The sequence below is a fragment of the Elephantulus edwardii genome, unplaced genomic scaffold (genome assembly GCF_000299155.1).
Source record: "Elephantulus edwardii isolate Elephantulus edwardi_28Jun2011 unplaced genomic scaffold, EleEdw1.0 scaffold00116, whole genome shotgun sequence".
In the NCBI taxonomy this organism is placed as follows: domain Eukaryota; kingdom Metazoa; phylum Chordata; class Mammalia; order Macroscelidea; family Macroscelididae; genus Elephantulus; species Elephantulus edwardii.
Genome location: NW_006399866.1, coordinates 6,911,201 through 6,931,124, shown reverse-complemented (window position 1 = coordinate 6,931,124; position 19,924 = coordinate 6,911,201). Strand labels below are relative to the sequence as shown.

The 19,924-nt window shown below is 40.4% G+C and overlaps 1 protein-coding gene across 1 annotated transcript in view; it reads left to right on the top strand.

Annotated features, from left to right (window-relative positions):
- MVB12B (multivesicular body subunit 12B) overlaps positions 1 to 19,924 on the top strand; it is a 245,076-nt gene that overhangs the window by 60,947 nt on the left and 164,205 nt on the right. The window contains exons 2-4 of the mRNA XM_006892550.1: positions 3,740 to 3,847; positions 9,792 to 9,888; positions 16,689 to 16,818. Coding sequence (XP_006892612.1) covers positions 3,740 to 3,847; positions 9,792 to 9,888; positions 16,689 to 16,818 — 335 coding nt within the window. The remainder of the gene's footprint in view (positions 1 to 3,739; positions 3,848 to 9,791; positions 9,889 to 16,688; positions 16,819 to 19,924) is intronic.

Here is a 19,924-nt window from a genome sequence, read left to right as displayed (position 1 = left end):
AAATTCTAAATAATTGAAAAAAAAATTAGTGTGTCCTTAGGGAGAAGCAAGTCTGTGGTTGTCTTTAATGCTTCTCAAAATGAGGGTGGGAGAACTCTAATGGCGAAGCTGGGTCTTCACAGGAAGGTAGGCCAAAACTTTATTTTCTTTTCCTTTACAATCTTCCCTTTTCGTTTATAGTTGTTGTTGTTGTTATGTGTCATTGAGTCTGACTGACTTACAACTGACCCTTCAGCAAGTTTTCAGAGGTTGCGAACCGCACAGGAGATTGTCAGTCTTTCTCCAGAGGAGCACCTGGTAAATTTGAATGACCTGCCTTTGGATTGGCAGTGCAACTCCTTAGCTCTAGGCATCAAAGTATCTTCTTTTTATAAACATTTTTTCAATCTTATATTGGTTTGCATACAAAATTTGTATATATTGTGTTTCATTCATGTACATTGTGTTTCACACATTTCTTCATTCACATTGTGTTTTGTACAGTCATTCCCATACATTGTTTTATAAAATTAATCACCATTGATCTATGCCCACTGTTACCCCATCTTTTCAGGTCACCACTGTTATTGTTGTTATATGCCATTGAGTCACTTGTGACTCATAGTGACCCTGTGTACAACAGCTTTAAACCCTGCCCTATCCTGAGCCAATATCACTGTCTCTGACACTCCTAGCTCCATTGCTCCAGTCACTGGGCCAATCCTTCTCATCCAAGGTCTTCCTCTCTTGAACTGTCTCTATACCCGTCCAAGCATGATGTCTTTCTCCAAGGACTGGTCCCTCCTGAAAGATGCCCAATCTTTGCCTCCAAGGAGCAGTTTGGTTTAACCCCATTTAAGGATAGACTTGTTTGTTCTCTTGAGAGCTCATGATATGTTTAATACCCTTCTCCAGCACCATGACTCAAAGGCACTGATTATTCTTCTTTCATCCTTAATCATTACCCAGCATTCTAATGCATAGCAAGTAATTGCCAAAATCATGGCTTGCATCAGGCACACCTTAGTCTCCACACTGACATCAATGCTATTAAGCACTCTGGAGAGGTCTCTGGGTTTGTGTGTTTTGTTTTTTTTGCCGATTCTTTCAGAGCAACTTATATTTCTTCCTTCATTGCCATAGACTCTTGCTCTTATGTTGTTTCATTAAATTCTTCTATGTCAGCCAATTCATTTTGGTACAGTGACTCTGTATCCTCCTTCCATCTTCTTTTAATGCTTCCTGGATCTCTTAATATTCTGCCCAAAGCATCATTAAGTATTGCAACTCAATGCTTGAATTTATTTTTCAATTCCTTCAGCTTAAGAAATGCTGAGCAAAATTGGCCCTTTTAATTTTCTGACTCCAGCTCTTTGCACAATTTACTTTACTTTGTCTTCCTGTACTACCCTTTGAAATCTTCAGCTCCTTAATTTCTTTATTTCTTCCTTTTGCTTTGACTTCTCAGTTCTCCAGGGCAATATTCAAAGTCTCCTCGGACACCCATCTTGGTCTTTTCTTCTTTTTCTGCCTTTGTAATGACCTTTTACATTTTTCGTGGATGATGTTCTTGATATCCTCCCACAGCTCATCTGGTGGTGGTCAAGGCCTCAGACCTGTACCTGAGATGGTTTTGACATTCAAATGGGCTATACTTAAGATTTTGGTTCCTGTGGATTTGATTTAATTTTCTTCTAGCACCTGGCCTAGTTTTCACAGCTGATATTGAGCTTCTCCTGCGATTCTTTCTACAGATGTAATTGATTTGATTCCCGTGCATACCATCAGGTGAAATCCATGTGTATAGCCTGCATTGGTGTTTCTTATAAAAAGTATTTCCAATGAATAAATCATTGAATGTACAGAATTCTATAATTTTATCTCCAGCTTCATTTCATGTTTTCCAACTGTTGTTCTTTCCTCCCTTTTGCGTGACCCCTTCAATGAGTATTCTTTAAATCTGGAGGTGAGTCGCAAAGGAGTCTACATTAGAATCAGGAAACACAGTAAAAATGGCCATTTAGAAGAAAACTATCTGTTTAAAAAGAAATAAAGCTTAAAAATTTAAAAAAAAAGAAAAATACCTTTCAAAATACAGACTTTTTGGAAGAGAGCAAAGAAAAGTGATCCTTGATAATGGAGAAGTTGGGGCTGCTCCATTAACTTTCATCTTTTTTCAAGAAACTCTGCTTGTGAGTTTTGCAGCCTCCTCTCATTTTGAGGGGGCAGAGAGGAGACTGTAAGGGTCAGTGTCTGGCTCACCATGCTTCTTTCTGTGGAGGTGCCATGATTGAGCAAATTGTCACCCTGTTCCTTCTTCACCTTTCAGGTCAGATAGATTTATATTTTTAGCATGAGCAGTTTGCTGTACTTGCTAATTTACAGTCATTTGGTCTGAATAAAGCCTTTTGTTTCCTGGGTTAGCCTCAGAGAACATTGCCAAGGTGAGGCCTAGCAGAGCCTGGACATATTCTGTTGGGGCCCCGGCAGGCCCCACACCTCCGGGCCTCCCAGATGTGACAGTCAGGGGCTGTTGATATGCTGTGTTGTTCATGGCACTGTGTTAAGCTACTCCGTGTGTAGCCTGGATTTTGCTGAATCAAGGCAGTTTTTGTGTAAAGAATGGAGGTGCTTTCAGTAATTTGTCAGAATAGCTAGGAGCTTGTCAGATCAAGGACTGGATCCCAAAGACTAAGCCTCGAAAGGACAACTAAGAAGAAGACAGAAAGCATGTTGCTTGAAGTCTGCCTTCAGAGTTGATGCTGAAATGCGGGCCTGCTCCCTCAGAGGTGCAGCATGCCCTCACCCCTCCCCTTCAAGGGGCTGGCCCCCGGGGTAGAAGGTTGATTAATACTCTTAAGGGATGCTAATAATGTCATATTAGGTTGCTGAATTAGAAAGCAGACCAACCCCTGACAATCTGTTAATAGACTGGAGAGAAATAAGAATACCTTCCTTTTCTAGCCTTTTTTCTCCTCCTGTACAATCTCACTATAAACTCTTTCCCTCAGTGTTAGCTTTCATGCTAATATTTCTCAAGTGCTTGCACGCGCATGTGAATCTAAACAGTGTACAGGTTCTTTAAGACTTAAATCCAGGCTAGTTTCATCTTTGAACTAGGGCAACATTTCTTCCACTGCTTACGAGACAATGGCTTCTTAGTGAGATAATAAACAACTGAGTCTTTAAATTTATCCATCACCAACCAGTTTCTGATCTTGAGTACCACTTTCAGAGTTCGTTTCAAGAAGACACAGTTTGGAGCGAGTCTTCCTGATGAAATCTCATTGACCCAGCATCCTGGCTGGCCCCAGGGTCCTAGGGCAGGAAACCTCATCAGTCTCACCACAGGTGGTGCCCCCTTCAGGTAGCATTTCATACCCTGTTAGATTTTTTTTTTTCTGCACCCTGTACCATCCCTCGAGTAAGTGGTAATGAGCAACTTAATGTGCTGACTTAACCAATCCCCTCTTGGTCCATTACAACAAAAGTTGCTCTTTTCTCATTAGAACCATTTTTTGTCAGGGTGTCTTTAATCAATGGCCTCCCTAGGGACAATATTTTTAGAAGTTGTATTTTTCACACTCTATCTTCTCCCCTTTTGGAAATTCTCTGCCCTGTGCCTAGTGAAATGAACTAATGAGATGTCATGAGAGTTTGGGCCAGTGTTAATTGGAACAGGTATGAAGGAAGTCGCTCACGCATACTGTCGTGCTCCGTCTTGCCTTACCTGCGATCCCTTTCTGTCTCTTTGGTGCAGGTTGCGCAGACAGCAGATGGTGTGGATGCTGACCTCTGGAAAGACGGCTTATTTAAATCCAAGGTTACCAGATACCTGTGCTTCACAAGATCATTTTCCAAAGAAAATGTAAGTCCAGCAGTGGTTTTCTGTTTGCTGAGTGAGCACCGATAATTTACATTCCTGTTTGGAAGTTCCTCATTTTTTTGTTGCCGTTTATTTTCATCGCCATATTAATTTATCTGTGGTTTTAGTGAACCAGGTCAAATCAGCAGCTAGTACTATGTTTCATTTATTAACAGTATTATTAACCATGTACCCAAGTGTACAGTGAATTCCATTAAAATGCATTCTCAAAAGGAAATTTCTCTCACAGCACTCATTTGCCTACCTTTCTTCCTAGTAACAAATCACAGGATGGTACGGATGTGAGAATTTCCAGTCAAGCTGGATTTAAAGCTGGCCAGATGGAAGCATAGATAAAAGAGGGAACCTGACGATTATCCCTGACCATGGACATGGCCTTGTTTCCAAATGGATTTTTTTTCCCTCCCTGAGCCTGCATATGGTGTGATAGTTCGTTATTTTCACTTGTTGGAATCCTGTTCATAATTCTTTTAGTGTATTATTTATAATAGTTTGGCACATGAATTGAGAAATTTTAAGGATATCTGCTAAAGTTTTTCCAATAAAATGTTTCAGTGGATGGATTAGCACCTGAGGGAGCAAGTATCTCTTTTATTTTCCTAGTTTACAAATACCTCCAGACATAATATCTGCTTTCCACAAATGCAGAAAATAGGAAGCGGTCAGGTTTTCATTTTTAGATTAAAATTTTATTTTTATACTAGATGTTATTGTCTCTTTTGGATATACATGCTTATTTTTAAAATATTTGTAATAATTTATTTTTACAGACACTATTATAACAGTAACATTATGTTCTCTCTTTTTTTTTAAGTACATCTAACATTTTCATTCAGAAAGAGCCAAAGAGAAAAGTAACTTTCTTTCTCTCTTTCACGTATCTCTGCAGACCCATCACCCTAGCATAGGCAGCCCCCAGGTTCTGAACATCCAACTTATGGACAACTTGTACTTGCCCTTTAATGTTATGTGGAGGGTCAGAGCAAAAGAGGAAGACACTCAAGAAGGTGAATTGGCACAGTTACTACAACAATGGGCTCAAGCATGTCTGAGATCATGGGGATGGCACTGGATAGGGCATGGTTCAGATCTCTTGTTCATAGGGTCTCTGTGAGTTGTTGTTAACTTGATAGCACCTAACCACAATAAATATGTCTTAACTTTGAAACAACTGATCTAACTCCTGTTTACAAGAAATTCTTCATCACTATTACCTTCTCTTGCTGTATGTGCAGCTTCTAAATCATCAAAAAGGCTTCTGGCCTTTTCTTGCACTAAAGCAGCGCTAAATAAGAACTGTATGTACCTGTTCTGACTCACCTACAAATTCTTAAATGAACAGTTGAGAACAGCTCTCACTTGTACCCCAGGGCCTGCCTATGGTGCATGCACCTTCAGTGGTTTTCTGAATTTGGATAATCACAGGCAAGGTTCTCTGGTTTGCACAGTTCCATCAGCCCTTCCTGTTGTTCATTAGCAGTGCTTTGTGAGGAGAATAAGTCCTAATGTATTCAGAACACAGGGAGAAATCACTGCTTTAATCCTCCCACCCCCAATCTTAAGAGTAATATATCCTCTTTGTAAGATACAGAATTTTATAATAGAGTAGGGCAAAGTCCTGGCGCTAAACATGGAAAATCTTTCTTAATGGAGTTTTTCGACATTATAGGTTAATAATACACAACAGAGTAATCGTATTATGATTTACATTACATTTTCATGCTTTCAATATGGTTGTGGGTGTTAGTTGCCATCATGTTGACCCTGCCCATGGCAGCCCCTCCCGTGTGCCCGTGTAGAGCTGTGCTCAGCAGGCTTCTAAGGCTGGGACTTCTCAGAAGCAGGCCTCCGGGCTTGTCCTCAGAGGCATGTCTTGATGGCCACCCTTCTGACTGGTAGTCGAGTGAATGCTTAACTGTTTGCACCACCCAGAGATCCCTTCCAATGTTTTTAATACAGAACTAGGAATATAACCAGGAAGGTAGCCACCTAAGTGAAGAGTGAATAGACTTGTAAGAAGTCCAGACAGGTCCCTTGGCTCATTGTCCTGTTGGAGGAAACACTAGGGGACAGGTCTGTTTAGATACCAGGCTCACAAAGTTAGGGACAGTCCTCACTCCCCCACCCTCTATGCAGTATGTACGCACACAACACACTCTCCTGATACCTATATTGTATTTCATGCAATCTAAATGAAAGATTGTGTAAAATACAACATACATGAATGAACAACAGTGTATTTGAATTATTGTATGCAAACCAATAAAAACCTTTTTTAAAAAAAGATTCACCTTTTGTAACCTGTCCTCTTCCATGAGCTGCCACTTTTTACTGAAGGTCAGTGCATTCACCCCCAAGGGCTGTTGGGAGGAACTCCTCAGGATTTGAACAAACTTGTGTTCACACCCTCCCTGCTCACAGTGGTTTCGTGGTGTTCATTACTAGGCTCTACGGAGCTCATTTTTCCTCACCAAACAGGCTTCATTTTATAAAACACAGCTTCATAGGACAGCCATTGTCTCAGCATTCATTTTCCATTGTTCTTTTTATTAGATTTTACCCCAAAGGCTGAGGGTATCAGTTCCTCAGAACAGAAGAAGCCCTATACCCTTGGAATGTGGGCAGTGGCAAGTTTTGAAATAACAAAGAAAAGTACCTGACACTTGTTCATTTGCAGTGTTACAGACCAGTGTATTATGGAAAACCTAGTCAATATTCTTTCTCATATAACAGATGTTTATTGAATGCTAGCTTTGTATGTCTTCTTAATCCAGGAGGGCTCGTCATTGCAGGTTGGAATGTGAAGGTATGTAAGGAGACAGGACAAGGGCAGTGGGAGAAAGCTCTGCTTTCTTTTGAAGTAAGGGAATAAAAGCACTGTGTTTATAAGAAATAATGTGTGAGCCTAAAAAAGGGATCCACATATTCAGTTTGTGGGGGTGACAGGGCCTACTTGTTAGTACAGGAATGCAACAGGAATCACTTATATTTTAATTTGTTATCACCAGACCATCCTCGCTCTCAATCTCAACCTAGACATTGCATAGCATTTTTTTAAAAAAAACAACTCTAAAGGGAGGGATATGGGATCTCAAAACTGGACAGATTCTTAATTAGGTGACTTGAGACTCCCTGTGTAGGAGTTTGAGGAGAGACTCTTTTGGCACCTAAGTTCCTTTCCCCCAATAATGCTATTAATACAGAAACCTAGCTTTAGAGTGACAATGCTTCCTGGGGAAGGATCAAGATTAATTGCACTTTTCATGCCCTGTACTTTCTGCATTACCTGTAATAATAATGTACATAGATTAGGTAGGGAGGATATTAAACAGAAGGATTTATGAACATTTGAATATTAAGTTGGTTATCTGTGGCTACCTTAAATGCAAGGTTGTCAAAAATAATTACAGTATACTAGCAAATACTGGCTACCAGAGACAATATAAATACCCTGAGTCAGTGCATATTGGGCTTTTGGCATGAATCATTTGCTCAACAAGGATTGGGAATACGTTCTTCATATTTATGAGGAGGAAATGAAAGAGAGCACAGGATGGGGGAGGGGAGAGGAACAAGCAAAATTAATGGTGTCGCAGACCCACTGTATTAAACACAGGACGGCAGCCGCTTGGTGCAACGAGGGACCACACTTGGACTGAGAGAAGCTCTGACAGCACAGCCTCCCGCTTTGTATGCACGGGAGGGTTTTTTGATGTTTCTCTTAATGGCCGCACCACTGATGCTCCAGTTTTACGATCAGGGAACGTTTGTAGGGAGTGTGGAGGGTGAGGTCGCTAAGTGGTTTGCAGTTGACTTTTATAAAGCCCAACGTGTCAAGCAGAAGACATTCGAGAAGGATATTGATGAATGCCCATCCATCTACAGGGCAGGAAAACATACCCCCTTGTTAATTTCTCAATGCAGAAAGTAGTGATGACACGGAAAAGCAACTGCCATGAAAAAAAAATTATGATAGATTAAATCAGGCAATTCTGCAAGCAGCTGATGTTTGCTAGTTAGGTTAACAGCCCAGACCCTTCTTGCACAGGCAGAAATTTATTGCAGTTGAGAAGGGCCTCCACTTCCCACTTGCTGCGCTGCACTGCACATTGTCTTCTAAGTCTCAACTCTATTCAGTGCTGCAGTGTTGTCAGCAGAACAGCTCAGAGAGTAAAGAAACAGATTTGTGGTTACAATGCCATAAATGCTCACAGGTTCCACTAGCCAATTTGACCTTTGCAGCTGAATTATAGACTTTCTTTTATTTGTGTTCTTTTGTTTTGGAAGGTTTTTGGTTGTGTATGCTTTCAGTATTTTTATTGATCTCATGTAAAATTGCCATCCAAGCTAATTCCATTTCATTCTGAAGGATTAAAGATTTTTATCTCATTTGTGTACTTTTTGCTCATGAAATATTTATTACATATACTTTACATATATTTTTTAAGGATAGAGTGTAAATTTGCCATTCACGCAAAGGCAGTTAGATTCTGACTGTGATTGGCCTTCCAGTTAAAAAATATGGCCCCCCAAAAAGATTAATTTATTCAGCAATCATTGAACATTTGGAGTGTGTATCACACACTATTATATCCTCAAGTTTAAAGAGTAACAGATAATTTTGGCTTTCTTAGTTCTTGAACTCTTGTAGGGAGATAACTAATAAACAAATAGCTTCACTAATTGGTAAAAAGAAAAAGAGTGTCAAGAGAGAATATAGTATATCATTTGGATGCCAAGAATGCCTTGTTTGCCTATCAGAAGTAGTCTTGATAGGTTTTGTTACATGCAGCATGAGGCTCACATAACTCCCCCATACCCAAAGAGAGAGTTACAAGTCCCTGTTTTTTAAGCTAGGTAGAAATAAACACCTGTGAACTTAATTAATGCCATGTGCAGAGTAATGGGCTGAGCAGGTTGGTGTTTGTCCAGGGATGCAAGACAAGTAAACAGAGTGCATATACTGATTTTGAATAGTGAGAGGCTTCTCAAAAAACAGGCAAAGAACATTACTAGAATCCCAACAACAAAGATTTGGGATCAGAATCTATAATTCTTTTCTTAACTGGCTTCAACTAGAGAGCAGGAGAACTAAGGATGCAAATTACTCAGAAGATTCTAATGAACTCTCCAAGGTGGCCTTGCATATTTACATTGTAGGGTGGCTGTTTTCAGAGCTCATTTCCAACGTGAAATGTGGCTGCAAGGAGCCATGTGTTTGCAGAGGATTCTCTTCACAATTACAGAATGTTATGTTATCTTTGAAAGATATTTTTATACTGGTTATGGGAAGTGTGCACTGTGGATCCCAAATACTACCACTAAACAGAGACATTAAGAGGCCTTTTGTGCATGTCATTTTAGAAGATGTGTAATATTGAGACTGCAGGGCTTGCATTCCATATTAGTTTATAATTCTGGGGATTTTGGAAAATGTACCTAGAAACCAGAATGTGTGTCAAGATACAGACTGGTGATCATTCAGGAGTGTGATTGGTTCTTTGCTAGGTTTAGATGCTCTCTCCGCCCACAACGATTGCCAGAGGAGTTTGCTCTAAAACCTAAGGGCCTGAGTGCCCAATGTTCATGACCTAGTGACAGCTCAGTCAACTGGTGTGCATGGCCATCCTCTGCTGTGTTGTATCTAGAACATCTCCAGGTTCCCCACCCTCCAGGAATTGTTCATCTGGCTAACCAAGGCCATGTCTAAGTAGCTTTGAGATTCTGCAGATGAGACTCCTTCCTGGGGGCCACCCAAGTCCCCGTGTAACCACTGGGGAACATTAACCGGCACCTACTCTAATTAACCTGCTGTCGTAAAGCTGCATGAGTCATTGTGTTAAATATGCATCTTGAATCCAGAATGGCAAAGCTACTACAGGCATATTTAGATTAATAGTCTGTATTTCTTTTCTTTCTTCCCAAGAGTCATTTAGGGAACGTGTTAGTGGATATGAAACTCATTGACATCAAGGACACCCTGCCTGTAGGCTTCATCCCAATTCAGGAGACGGTGGACACACGTGAGTCATCTTTTAGTACCACTCATCACAGTTTTCTTCCTCCAGGTATACTTTCAGATCTTTTTTTAACATGCGGTTTTCTTGGAAATCGTTTTAGGAGGACTTACTTTATAGCCAGCCTATTCTTCTTGACTTTATCTGACTCAGTTTTTCAGAGGGTTTGCAAAATATTCTGGGTGGGAGCATGTAAATGAGCAGAATGCCCTTTTCTCTTAGAATAGTTCTTTCAGAGGGACAATTCTGAATTGGCTTACTCGAGAGTGAAATGGTGAAACTGGTTGTAGTTCATCTTTAGGCCATCATCTAGTGTTACTGAAGCCAAGCTTAGCACAAGACCTAGAAACAAAGGAGAGGGGAAAATGATGTCCAGAGAATGAATACAAGTGCAGGAATGCTCCTATTTTTGCTTCTTAGAGTAAACAAGTCAGAAATGAAGACTACAAATTAGCATACCCAGGATTAGAATTTAACCTAAGTCCACAGTCCACTGTGTGATACTGAGCAGAAGTGAAATTTAATGAATCAGAATTAGATCCTGTGGTGTTTTGAGGGTCTTGCCATGTACATTAGTTACTAAATATAGCTGGATATACCTCTGGATAATTGCATATATGTGGTATACCTTACTGATTTTTTTTAACCTGTAATCACTCATTAGTTAACTTTAGAATATTTACAGTAGTGAAGTAGAAATAAAAGACAAAGGGAATCTTGGCAACTAATGTAATTTTGTGTCTAAATCTTTGTCATAAATATTTTTCTATAGTTAACCCCATTGTGGTCCCACTGTTTTGCGTTGTATTGTATGTATCGCTTTGTACTTTTTCCCCCCAAAGCTAGCTTTCATATAGAAAAGGATTTCCACATTTAGACTCTATAACTTTTCCTTTTTATTAAAATATTTTTATTATGTTTTTATTTTTTATTCATTTGCTTACAAAATTAATATACATTGTGTTTCACACAGTTTTTCATTTATATTGTGTTTCATTCAATTATTCCTGTGAATTGACCAGAAAAGACTGGGCAGTGATGGGCAAGGTCCAATGGTGATTTGATTTTGTAACTTTTCTTCTAATGAAGCAAGTAGATTCCATTGTTTAATATATTTGAATTTTTAAGATTATTCTTACTCTTGGGTTGCCTTTAGTTGTTTGGTGTTACATGTGTTAGCTACTAATCATAGATGTTATGTGCTGTCGAGTCACTTGAGACTCATAGCAACCCTATGTACAACAGCCCTAAACCCTGCTCTGCCCTGTGCCAATCTCACTGTGTCCAACACACCCACCCAGATTACCCCAGTCACTGAATCAATCCACCTTATAGAGGGTCTTCCCCTCCTGTGCTGTCTTTCCACCCTCCCAAGCATGATATCCCTCTCAAGGACCGGTCCCTCCTTAAAACATGTCCAAAATATGTCAGATGAAGCCTCAGAATCCTTGCCTCCAAGGAGCAGCCCGGTTTAACCCTCTCCAGGATGAATCTATTTGTTTTCTTAGCATGGTGCCCTTAATACTCTTCTCTAGCACCACAGCTCAAAGGCATCAATTCTCCTTCTATCTTCCTTAGTCATTGCCCACCTCTCTGATGCATAACAAATGATTGCAAAGACCATGGCCTTTATCATATGCACCTTAGTCTCCAGAGAGACACCATTGCTCTAGTAGTTAATAGTTAACATGTGTTATTAGATGCTAACCCCTCTGATGAATGCATACTGATATGTGCTGACTAGTTAATCCTAACTGATAGTGACCCTTTACAACAAAGAAGAACTGCCTCTTGGGGTTCCCTAGGCTTCAGTCTTTGTGGAAACATATTGCCAGACCTTTTCTCCTATAGAATGATTGATGGCTTTGACCTACAAACCTTTCATTTGGCGGCTAGGTGTTTAACCATTGCACTACACTAGGACTTACATACAGATTTTATTTAATATCAGAAGACTACTATTTAGAGATGGATGTTATCAAACACATTTTACTTTAGAGAAAACTGAGGCATAGCAACTAATTAGAGATTAAAGAATTGTACAAGGCCATACATCTGATGTAGAGAAGGGAAGAAAGGGGACTGGAGGACATATAACGTAGTAACATAGTCTTTCTCCCTGTGGTCACACTTCTAACCAAAATGCCACATTCTAATAGCATGTGTATAAGCGACTTTCATAGGTTGTCTTGTTATAAGCGCTGTTGAGTCGTAGATGACTCATTTTGACCCTATGAACAAAAGATCTGAACAACTGTGTAATTTTCATCGTTTCTCCAAGTTCATAGTTTCCAGAGGCAAGCTCTTTTGGAAGTGGATGCCATTCCTTCTTCCAAGCTTGTTTTAATTGGGAAGCTCCACCACTGTCCACCATGGGTAACCATTATCACATTTGATACAGCAGTGTCACAGTGTTTAGCATCACAGCAACCACGAGTTACCTCTGTACAACAAATGGACAGACCAGTGTTATACCACTTAGAAGAGTGTTTGACCAAAAACAATTAAAACCAGGCCTGAGAGAAGCAGATTAAAGTCACCCTCCTTTGACTTGGAGGCCCACAGAGCTCTATGTTGGTGTTGTACTTTCACAGGTAGATTTTAAATATTTTTATATATGTGAGATTTTTGTTAACCACTTAATTGAGATATTGGTTACAGACTATACAATTTAACTATTTAAACTGTTCCATTCAGTGCCTTTTCGTATATTCACAGAGCTGTACAACTGCTACCACAATTCATTTTAGAGCATTTCCTCATCCAGGAAGGAAGCCTTTCTCTCATAACTGGGTGCATCAGTTGCTTCCCCATTCTGATAGTCTGAGGTCAGGATCTAGGCTTCCCCCACGTGCCTTGTCACACAGGAAGGGTAATGAAAGTCATTTCTTGGAACCTTTACAAAGGCTCTGGTGGCGTATTCCATATTCCATATTCCATGGTGAGGTTCTCTGTTAACCTTTGGCCATGCCTCTCAGGTGGTTTGAATCCACTAGCAGTTCCAGGGGAGAAAGTTGGGCAGTCTCCTCCCATGTACTTCACAGCCTTAGAAAATTGGAGGTTCAGCTATGAGTCAATTCCAACTCCACAGCTTTGAAGGTTTATTCACAAGCTAACTAGATAAACCTTGTGGTCAGCTTTGTGAAGTTTAAGAGCATTTAATGCCCCAATTTTATAAAGTCATTCAGAAGGATGAGAGTCCCACAATTAATTTAAAATCTAGTTTGTTGCAATCCATATTGTACTTAAAAATGGAAAGACTGTTTGTTTTAGTAAAGTGTTGTGTACTTTCTCTGTGTTCATTAGCATGACTGAACACATTCTATTGACTATGTATAATATGTTTACTTAAAATTAGGTCTGCTTAAGCATGTGTAATTAGTGGCTCAATTTCCTACCCTAGTTTGCTGTAGATGGAGGACTGGAGCCAAGAACAGTGTGGCAAAAGCAAGTAAAATACTTTAGGAAAGGTTTTTAATCTCCTACACACTTTGGAAGGCTTGATCTTATCAACTAATAATTTAATTTTTAAAGGTTCAGGGTTACTGTGGATTCCTCCCTTCAGGATACTATCTCTCCCTTATTAGATACAGTGTTTGGGGTCTACATTCAAGACATTATTACTCACAGCTTATAGATCTGATCAAACCTTTAGATCAAAGCTGTAGATATCACACCTGTGGGGAAAAAACCCACAAAGTTTCTGAAACCACTGCCCTCTCAAAAAAAAACAGATTAGAAGTGATATATGATTGAGTATTATGGTTAGCACAGGAATCCAGAATTAAGGTTGCATAGAGAAGTGTACTCGGGCTGGGGGGTGGGGGGAAGGGACGTGGGAATTGTATACTAAGGAAGGAATTTTTTTCTTTTTTTTTTTTCTCTCTTCAGAGAGGGAAGCGAGCTGGTGGGGGGGAGGGTTGGGAAGGGAGAAAATTGCGGCAATGAATGAATGGAAATCCAAAACCTCTGTAAAAAAAAAATTATAAAAAAAACCCTAAAAAAACAAAACAAAACAAAAAACCAACCAACCAGCCAAACAAACAAACAAACAAAAAAACCCACAGAAATTTACTACTACAAATCTCCCTGTCCTCCACGACCCACGACCCAACAATACAATGCCAATGATTTTCATTCCTTTCTGAGGGATCTTCTAACTTTCTCAGTCTACTTTTTTATTTGAATATACTCTTTTCTAAAAAAATAATTTTAATGAACATTTACAGAGAATTTGGATTTCCATTCATTCATTGCTGCACTTCTCTACCCGCCCAGCCCTCTCCCCCCGCCCCCCAGTTCGCTCCTCTCTTTCAAAAGTAAAAGAAAGACTCCCTCCCTGGTACACAATCCCCCCCACACCCCTCGCACCGCCCCAAGTACATTCCACTATGCAACCTTAATTGTGGACTCTTGTGATAACCATAATACCCTATCATACATCGCTTTTAAATTATTCAGTCCCTTGTCTGTTTCAGTGCAGTATACACAAATTACCCAGTTTTCTCAGTCATCCCCTCCCTGATATCAGTCCCATTTTACAGCAGTGGCACTGTGCAATATTTGTCCTTTTGCAACTGAGATATTTCACTCAGCATAATGTCCTCCAGACTCACCCATTTTGAATAATATTGAATGAGTTCCTTGTTTTTCAATGCATAGATAGTATTCCATTGTGTGAATATACCACCTCTTCTCTATCCATTTGTTTGTTGATGGGCACCTGGGTTGTTTCCAACTCCTTGCTATTGTGAACAGAGCTGCGATAAACATCGGTGTGCATATATCTGCTTGGATGTCAGTTATGGTCTCTTTGGGATATATTCTCAGTAGTGGAATTGCTGGGTCAAATGGTATCTCTATTAGCAACTTTTTGAGAAAGTGCCATACCGCCTTCCACAGTGGTTGCACCATTTTACATTCCCACCAACAGTGAATAAGGGTTCCAGTTTCTCCACAACCTCGCCAGCATTTGTTGCTTGCTGTTCTGTTAAATTTTGCTATTCTTATTTATTTGAATATACTCTTGAGTCAGTTGTATTAGCATTTTATGCCCTGCCATATAACCAAAAGTCATGAAAGGCAATGTTGAACACAGACAATACATTGTGGGCTTGAGGCTGGCTTATAATAATGATAATGATAAGAGCACTGAAGGTTATTCTTTATTGAACACTTACTGAGAGGCCTCAGGTGCATAAATAGTTAAGCACTCAGCTATCAACTGAAAGGTTGGTGGTTCCATTCTACCCAGAGGCGCCTCAGACAAAAAGCCTAGTATGCTTCTTCTGGAAATTTATACCCACTAAAAACCCTCTGAAGTACAATTACACCCTAACAGTTCCCCTCTGTAACACATGAGGTCGCCATGAGTGAGAATCGTCAGCAGCAACTAGCCTGGTTCCAGGCATTGGAACAATGTGTGCTGCCACGTTTCGTCCTCCCAGCATATCTGTGGAGCTGGAGTTCATTAACTCCTTTACAGATAATGAAATTGAGGCTCAGTAAAATTAAGCAACTTGCCTAAGGACATAATGTCAAAAAATGGTGAAACTGGAATTTCAACTCAGATCTGTCTGATTCATTTGAATGACTTGACTGCAGGTGATTGAAACTCATGGTTAAAAATACAAAAAAAAGGTTTTGTTGGTCACTGGTGGCAATTGTCATGGAACCACACTGCATTGTTCTAAACCTTGTTGGGAAAAAAAAGAAAAAGAGGTATTTATCCTTCCATTCCTGTGTAAATAGTTTCAAAGAGATCAAATCATTGATGAAGAATAGATTAGGGTTTTTTTTTTTTTAATCAAAGAATTCTAACTTATAGATGCAGAAGGAATGACAGTATTTTCAGATGCTATTTGAATGAATATGTGGATCTGGGCAGCAATCCTAAGGGAATAAGAAAACTACTCTGAGAGGCTGTTGGGCCTCCTTCTAAGCTGAGGAACCGGGCCAGCATTCCCAGAGCCCAGCAGGAATGACCCAAATGGACTCCAGGCCTTGAGATGTGATGTCAAACAAGACACACAGATCACTTGTGAAGTGTTCGTGCCTGAGACAGCTCACCTGAATCTAATCACACCAGTTCACTGTAACAGCCAGTTTACAGGAAATAGAGGGGATGACCCAGTGTCTCCCACCTATCATGGCCCTGAAGAGTAAAGGGAAAGAGGTTGTTACAGAATGAAAGATATTTAAAAAATATAACAACAACAACAAAAATATAGTACAGTCACTTTATATCTTGACCTGGACAGAGCAACAGTAAAATGATATTGTTCAGATATTGAAGGAAAATTGAGTAGAGACTTGTCTGTCTGTTGGGTGGTATTAAAGAATTTTTGTTCATTTTGTTAGTTTTGTTATACTGTTCTCTCTCTACTTTAGGTATGTTTGAAAATTTCTATGATAGAAGTAGAAATGGGGAAATAAAGATCCATGAGTTAAAATGCATGAATACACAGGGTCCCACGTAGTGGTTACTTGAAGCCCTGAGCAGCCAGCAGAGGAGTTTGGTCATGGCTTCCAGAAGTTGGGCCCATGGGCTGGTAGCCAGACTGCTTCTTCTTGGGAGATGCTTGAGCTCCTGGGAGCTCCTTCTTAACAGCAGGTATTTAGAGTGAGGTCTGACTGATATCTGCAGTGGCAGCCTGTCCACTGAGGCCTCAAGGGGCACAGGAGGGCTAGAGCCCAGCACTTCTGATGGTGCTAAGCAACAGGGGAATAGAGGCAGCAAGGAGTTCAGGAGTTAGGTTTTGCCGTCTTTGGAAGGCTCATCCTTGTTCTGTTGTGTTTTTCTTCAGAGGAAGTGGCTTTTAGGAAGAAAAGGCTGTGTATTAAATTTATCCCACGGGATTCAACTGAAGCTGCCATCTGTGACATTCGAATCATGGGCCGGACCAAGCAGGCCCCTCCTCAGTATACCTTTATCGGGTGAGTCTTTTTCTTTTTTTTAATTGGTTTTCATACAATAATTTGTTTACATTGTGTTTCATTCATGTATGTTTTGTTTATACAATCTTAATCACGCAAACGTCATTCACTTCTCTCTCTCCCAAAAATTGTCAGCCAATTCCAGGGACCAAGCCCTCAGAACTTCGACGAGACCCACAAAGCTCTGGTGACCTGCCTCTCATTAGCCTCATGTCACTGCCCTCCCCATTTGTGTTGCAGTCGATGCAACATGCCAGGCTGTTGACTGCCCTGAGCCTTTGCTCATGAGGCCTGCACCTTTCTGCAAAGGACCTTTCCTGCCCCTTGCTCTTCTGAGTATCCTTCAAGCTCCCCTAGAATCTTCTCAAATGCTTCAAAGTCACGTTATTATTTGTTTTCCTCTGTGATAAATAGGCCTCAATTCTCCACATTGTCTATTCACCCACTTAAATCTTATGGGATAGCTGTTATGTCCCATAAGATTTGATGAGATACCTATTATTTCCAGTGAACTGAACACAGTGACTATATTGGTGAAGAAGGCAAACAAGGATCCTCCTCTCATGGAATTTATATTCTTTAAGGGAGAGAGAGGCAAACAATAAATAAAAGATGATATTATTTCATGTAAAAAAAGGAAACAACAGTGGAGTTGGAAGCGCTCTGTAACTGGGATGATCACAAGGTGAAATTTGAGCAGAAACCTAAATATCAAGAAGAAAACAGCCATACAGAAAAACAGGTTGAGAAGAAGAGCAGGTATATAAATGGTAATGAACTTGGCATTGTGTGGGAACAGAAAGCAGACCAATATAGCTGTTGTTGCTATGTGCCATCAAGTCACTTGTGACCCATAGTGACCCTGTGTACAACAACTCTGAACCATGCTTTATCCTGAGCCAACCTTATAGTCTCTGACATACCTACCACTATTACCCTGGTCACTGGGTCTTCCTCTTTTGTGCTATCCCTTCACTCTCCCAAGTATGATGTCCCTCTCTGAGGACTGGTTCCTCCTTGTAACATGCCCAAAGTATGTCAGACGAAGCTTCGGAATCCTTGCCTCAAAGGAGCAACCTGGTTTCACCCTCTCCACGATGAACCTGTTTGTTCTCCATAGTGGTTCATGGTATATTCAGTACTCTTCTCCAGTGCCACAGCTCAAGGACATCAATTTTCCTTTCATCATCCTTAGTCATTGTCCAGCTTTCTGATGCATAGCAAGTAATAATTGTGAAGACAGTGGCCTGAATCAGGTGTACCTTAGTCTCCAGAATGACATCATTGCTCTTCAGTACTCTGGAGAAGTCCCTGACTGCAATTCCCAATGCGATTTGTCTTTTGATTTCCTTTCTGCTAGTACCAATAGTGTTGATTGTGTGGAGCCAAGTAAATGGAATCTGTTCACAATCTCAGTCTCTTCACCATCTATCATGATGCCACCAGTCAGCCCAGAGAAACTTTGTTTTCTTGATGTTGAGCTTCAATCCATATTTAAGGCTGCAGTCGTTGGCCTACAGCATAGCTGTAGTAAGAAAAAAAGATTAATAATAATATCAAGGACTAGGGGATGTCTGTGTGACATGGTAGAAGTTTCCATTTTCTTTTAAATGTGTTAGAAAGGCACTAGGGATTTCTGAGGAAGAAGCACAGATACTACATGATTACATGATAATGGCTTGTACATCTCTTGATCTGATGTTTGTCTTTCCTCATGAGCTGTGAACAGTGAGGACCGGAACCCTGTGTCTCTGGCTCACCCTGTGTACCAATCCTGGAGCCTGAGGCTTCAGTGGCTTCTTTTCAGCATATTTGGAAGAAGATTCAAGCTTCTGACACATCCCAGAAAGGGGATCCCTTGCCCCTGACATTCTGTCCCTTGCTTGCTTGCTTCAAAATAACAAAAACAACTCAGGTTATCATTTTGGGCTTTTTTGTTTGTAAGTGATAAGAAACTCAACCCAGACTGGCTTAAATGTAGGGAAGAATTTGTTACCTGACTTTACTCAATAATTGGGGGTTGGAATGGGGTCAAGATCAGCTCCAGGTCTGGCTAGACTTGGGTATTTGAAAGACATCACCAGAATCTGATTTGAACCCTTCTGTCTCTCTACTGTTATGCCTTTTGATTGACTGCATTCTAAGGCATGTTCTCTCCAGATGTGAGCATGGTGATGTGGTACTGTTGTCTACTTTTAGTGCATGTTCAGGGCCAAAAGGAAAGACCAAGTCTTGATGTTCCTCATAGTTCAGCAACAAGTACTAAAATTCAGTCTCATTGCTCTTGATTGTTCCACCTAGGGCCATGGTCACTGTTGTTTGCAAATGTTATTTTCTGCTCAGCCAAGCCTGAACTGGAATAAAGTCACCTCCAATGGAACTCCTGGATTAAGAGCAAGGGGTAGTTTCCCTCACAATATACTGGGAGGCATAAAAGAAGTTAGAAGCGGGATGAATGGAAACCTGGGCCCAAAAGAAGCAGAGTTCACCAGCCTTAAATTGACATTTTAGTCATATTAACCAGTGTAGAAGTAGGTGAGAATCTTTGACTTCTTCATGTCAAGCTTCAATCCATATTGAAGACTACAGTCCTTGACCTTCTGTAGCAAGAGCTTCAGGTCCTTCTCAGTTTCAGCAAGCAAGGTTGTGTTATCTGCATAATGTAGGTGGTTGATGAATCTTCCTCCAATCCTGATGCCACATTCCTTCTCATAGAGCCCAGCCTCCTGAATGATCTGTTCTACATATGGATTGAAAAAGTAAGGAGACAGGATGCATCTCTCTGATTCACTCCTTTCCTTATTTTGTACCATGCAATGTTTTTTTTCTCTGTTCTGAAGATTGCTTTCTGGTCTGGTATATAGGTTTCACAAGAGCATAATCAAGTGGTCAGGAATTAATTCCCGTTTTCCTCAAAGTTAGCCGCAATTTGCTGTGATCCACACAAGTCAAATGCATCTACATAGTCAATGAAGCATAAAGAGACATTCCTTTGGTACTCTGCTTTCTGCCAAGATCCATCTAACATTGATGATAATGTCTCTAGTGCCACTACCTCTTCAAAACCCACCTTGTATTTCTGGTAGTTCTCTGTCGATATACTGTT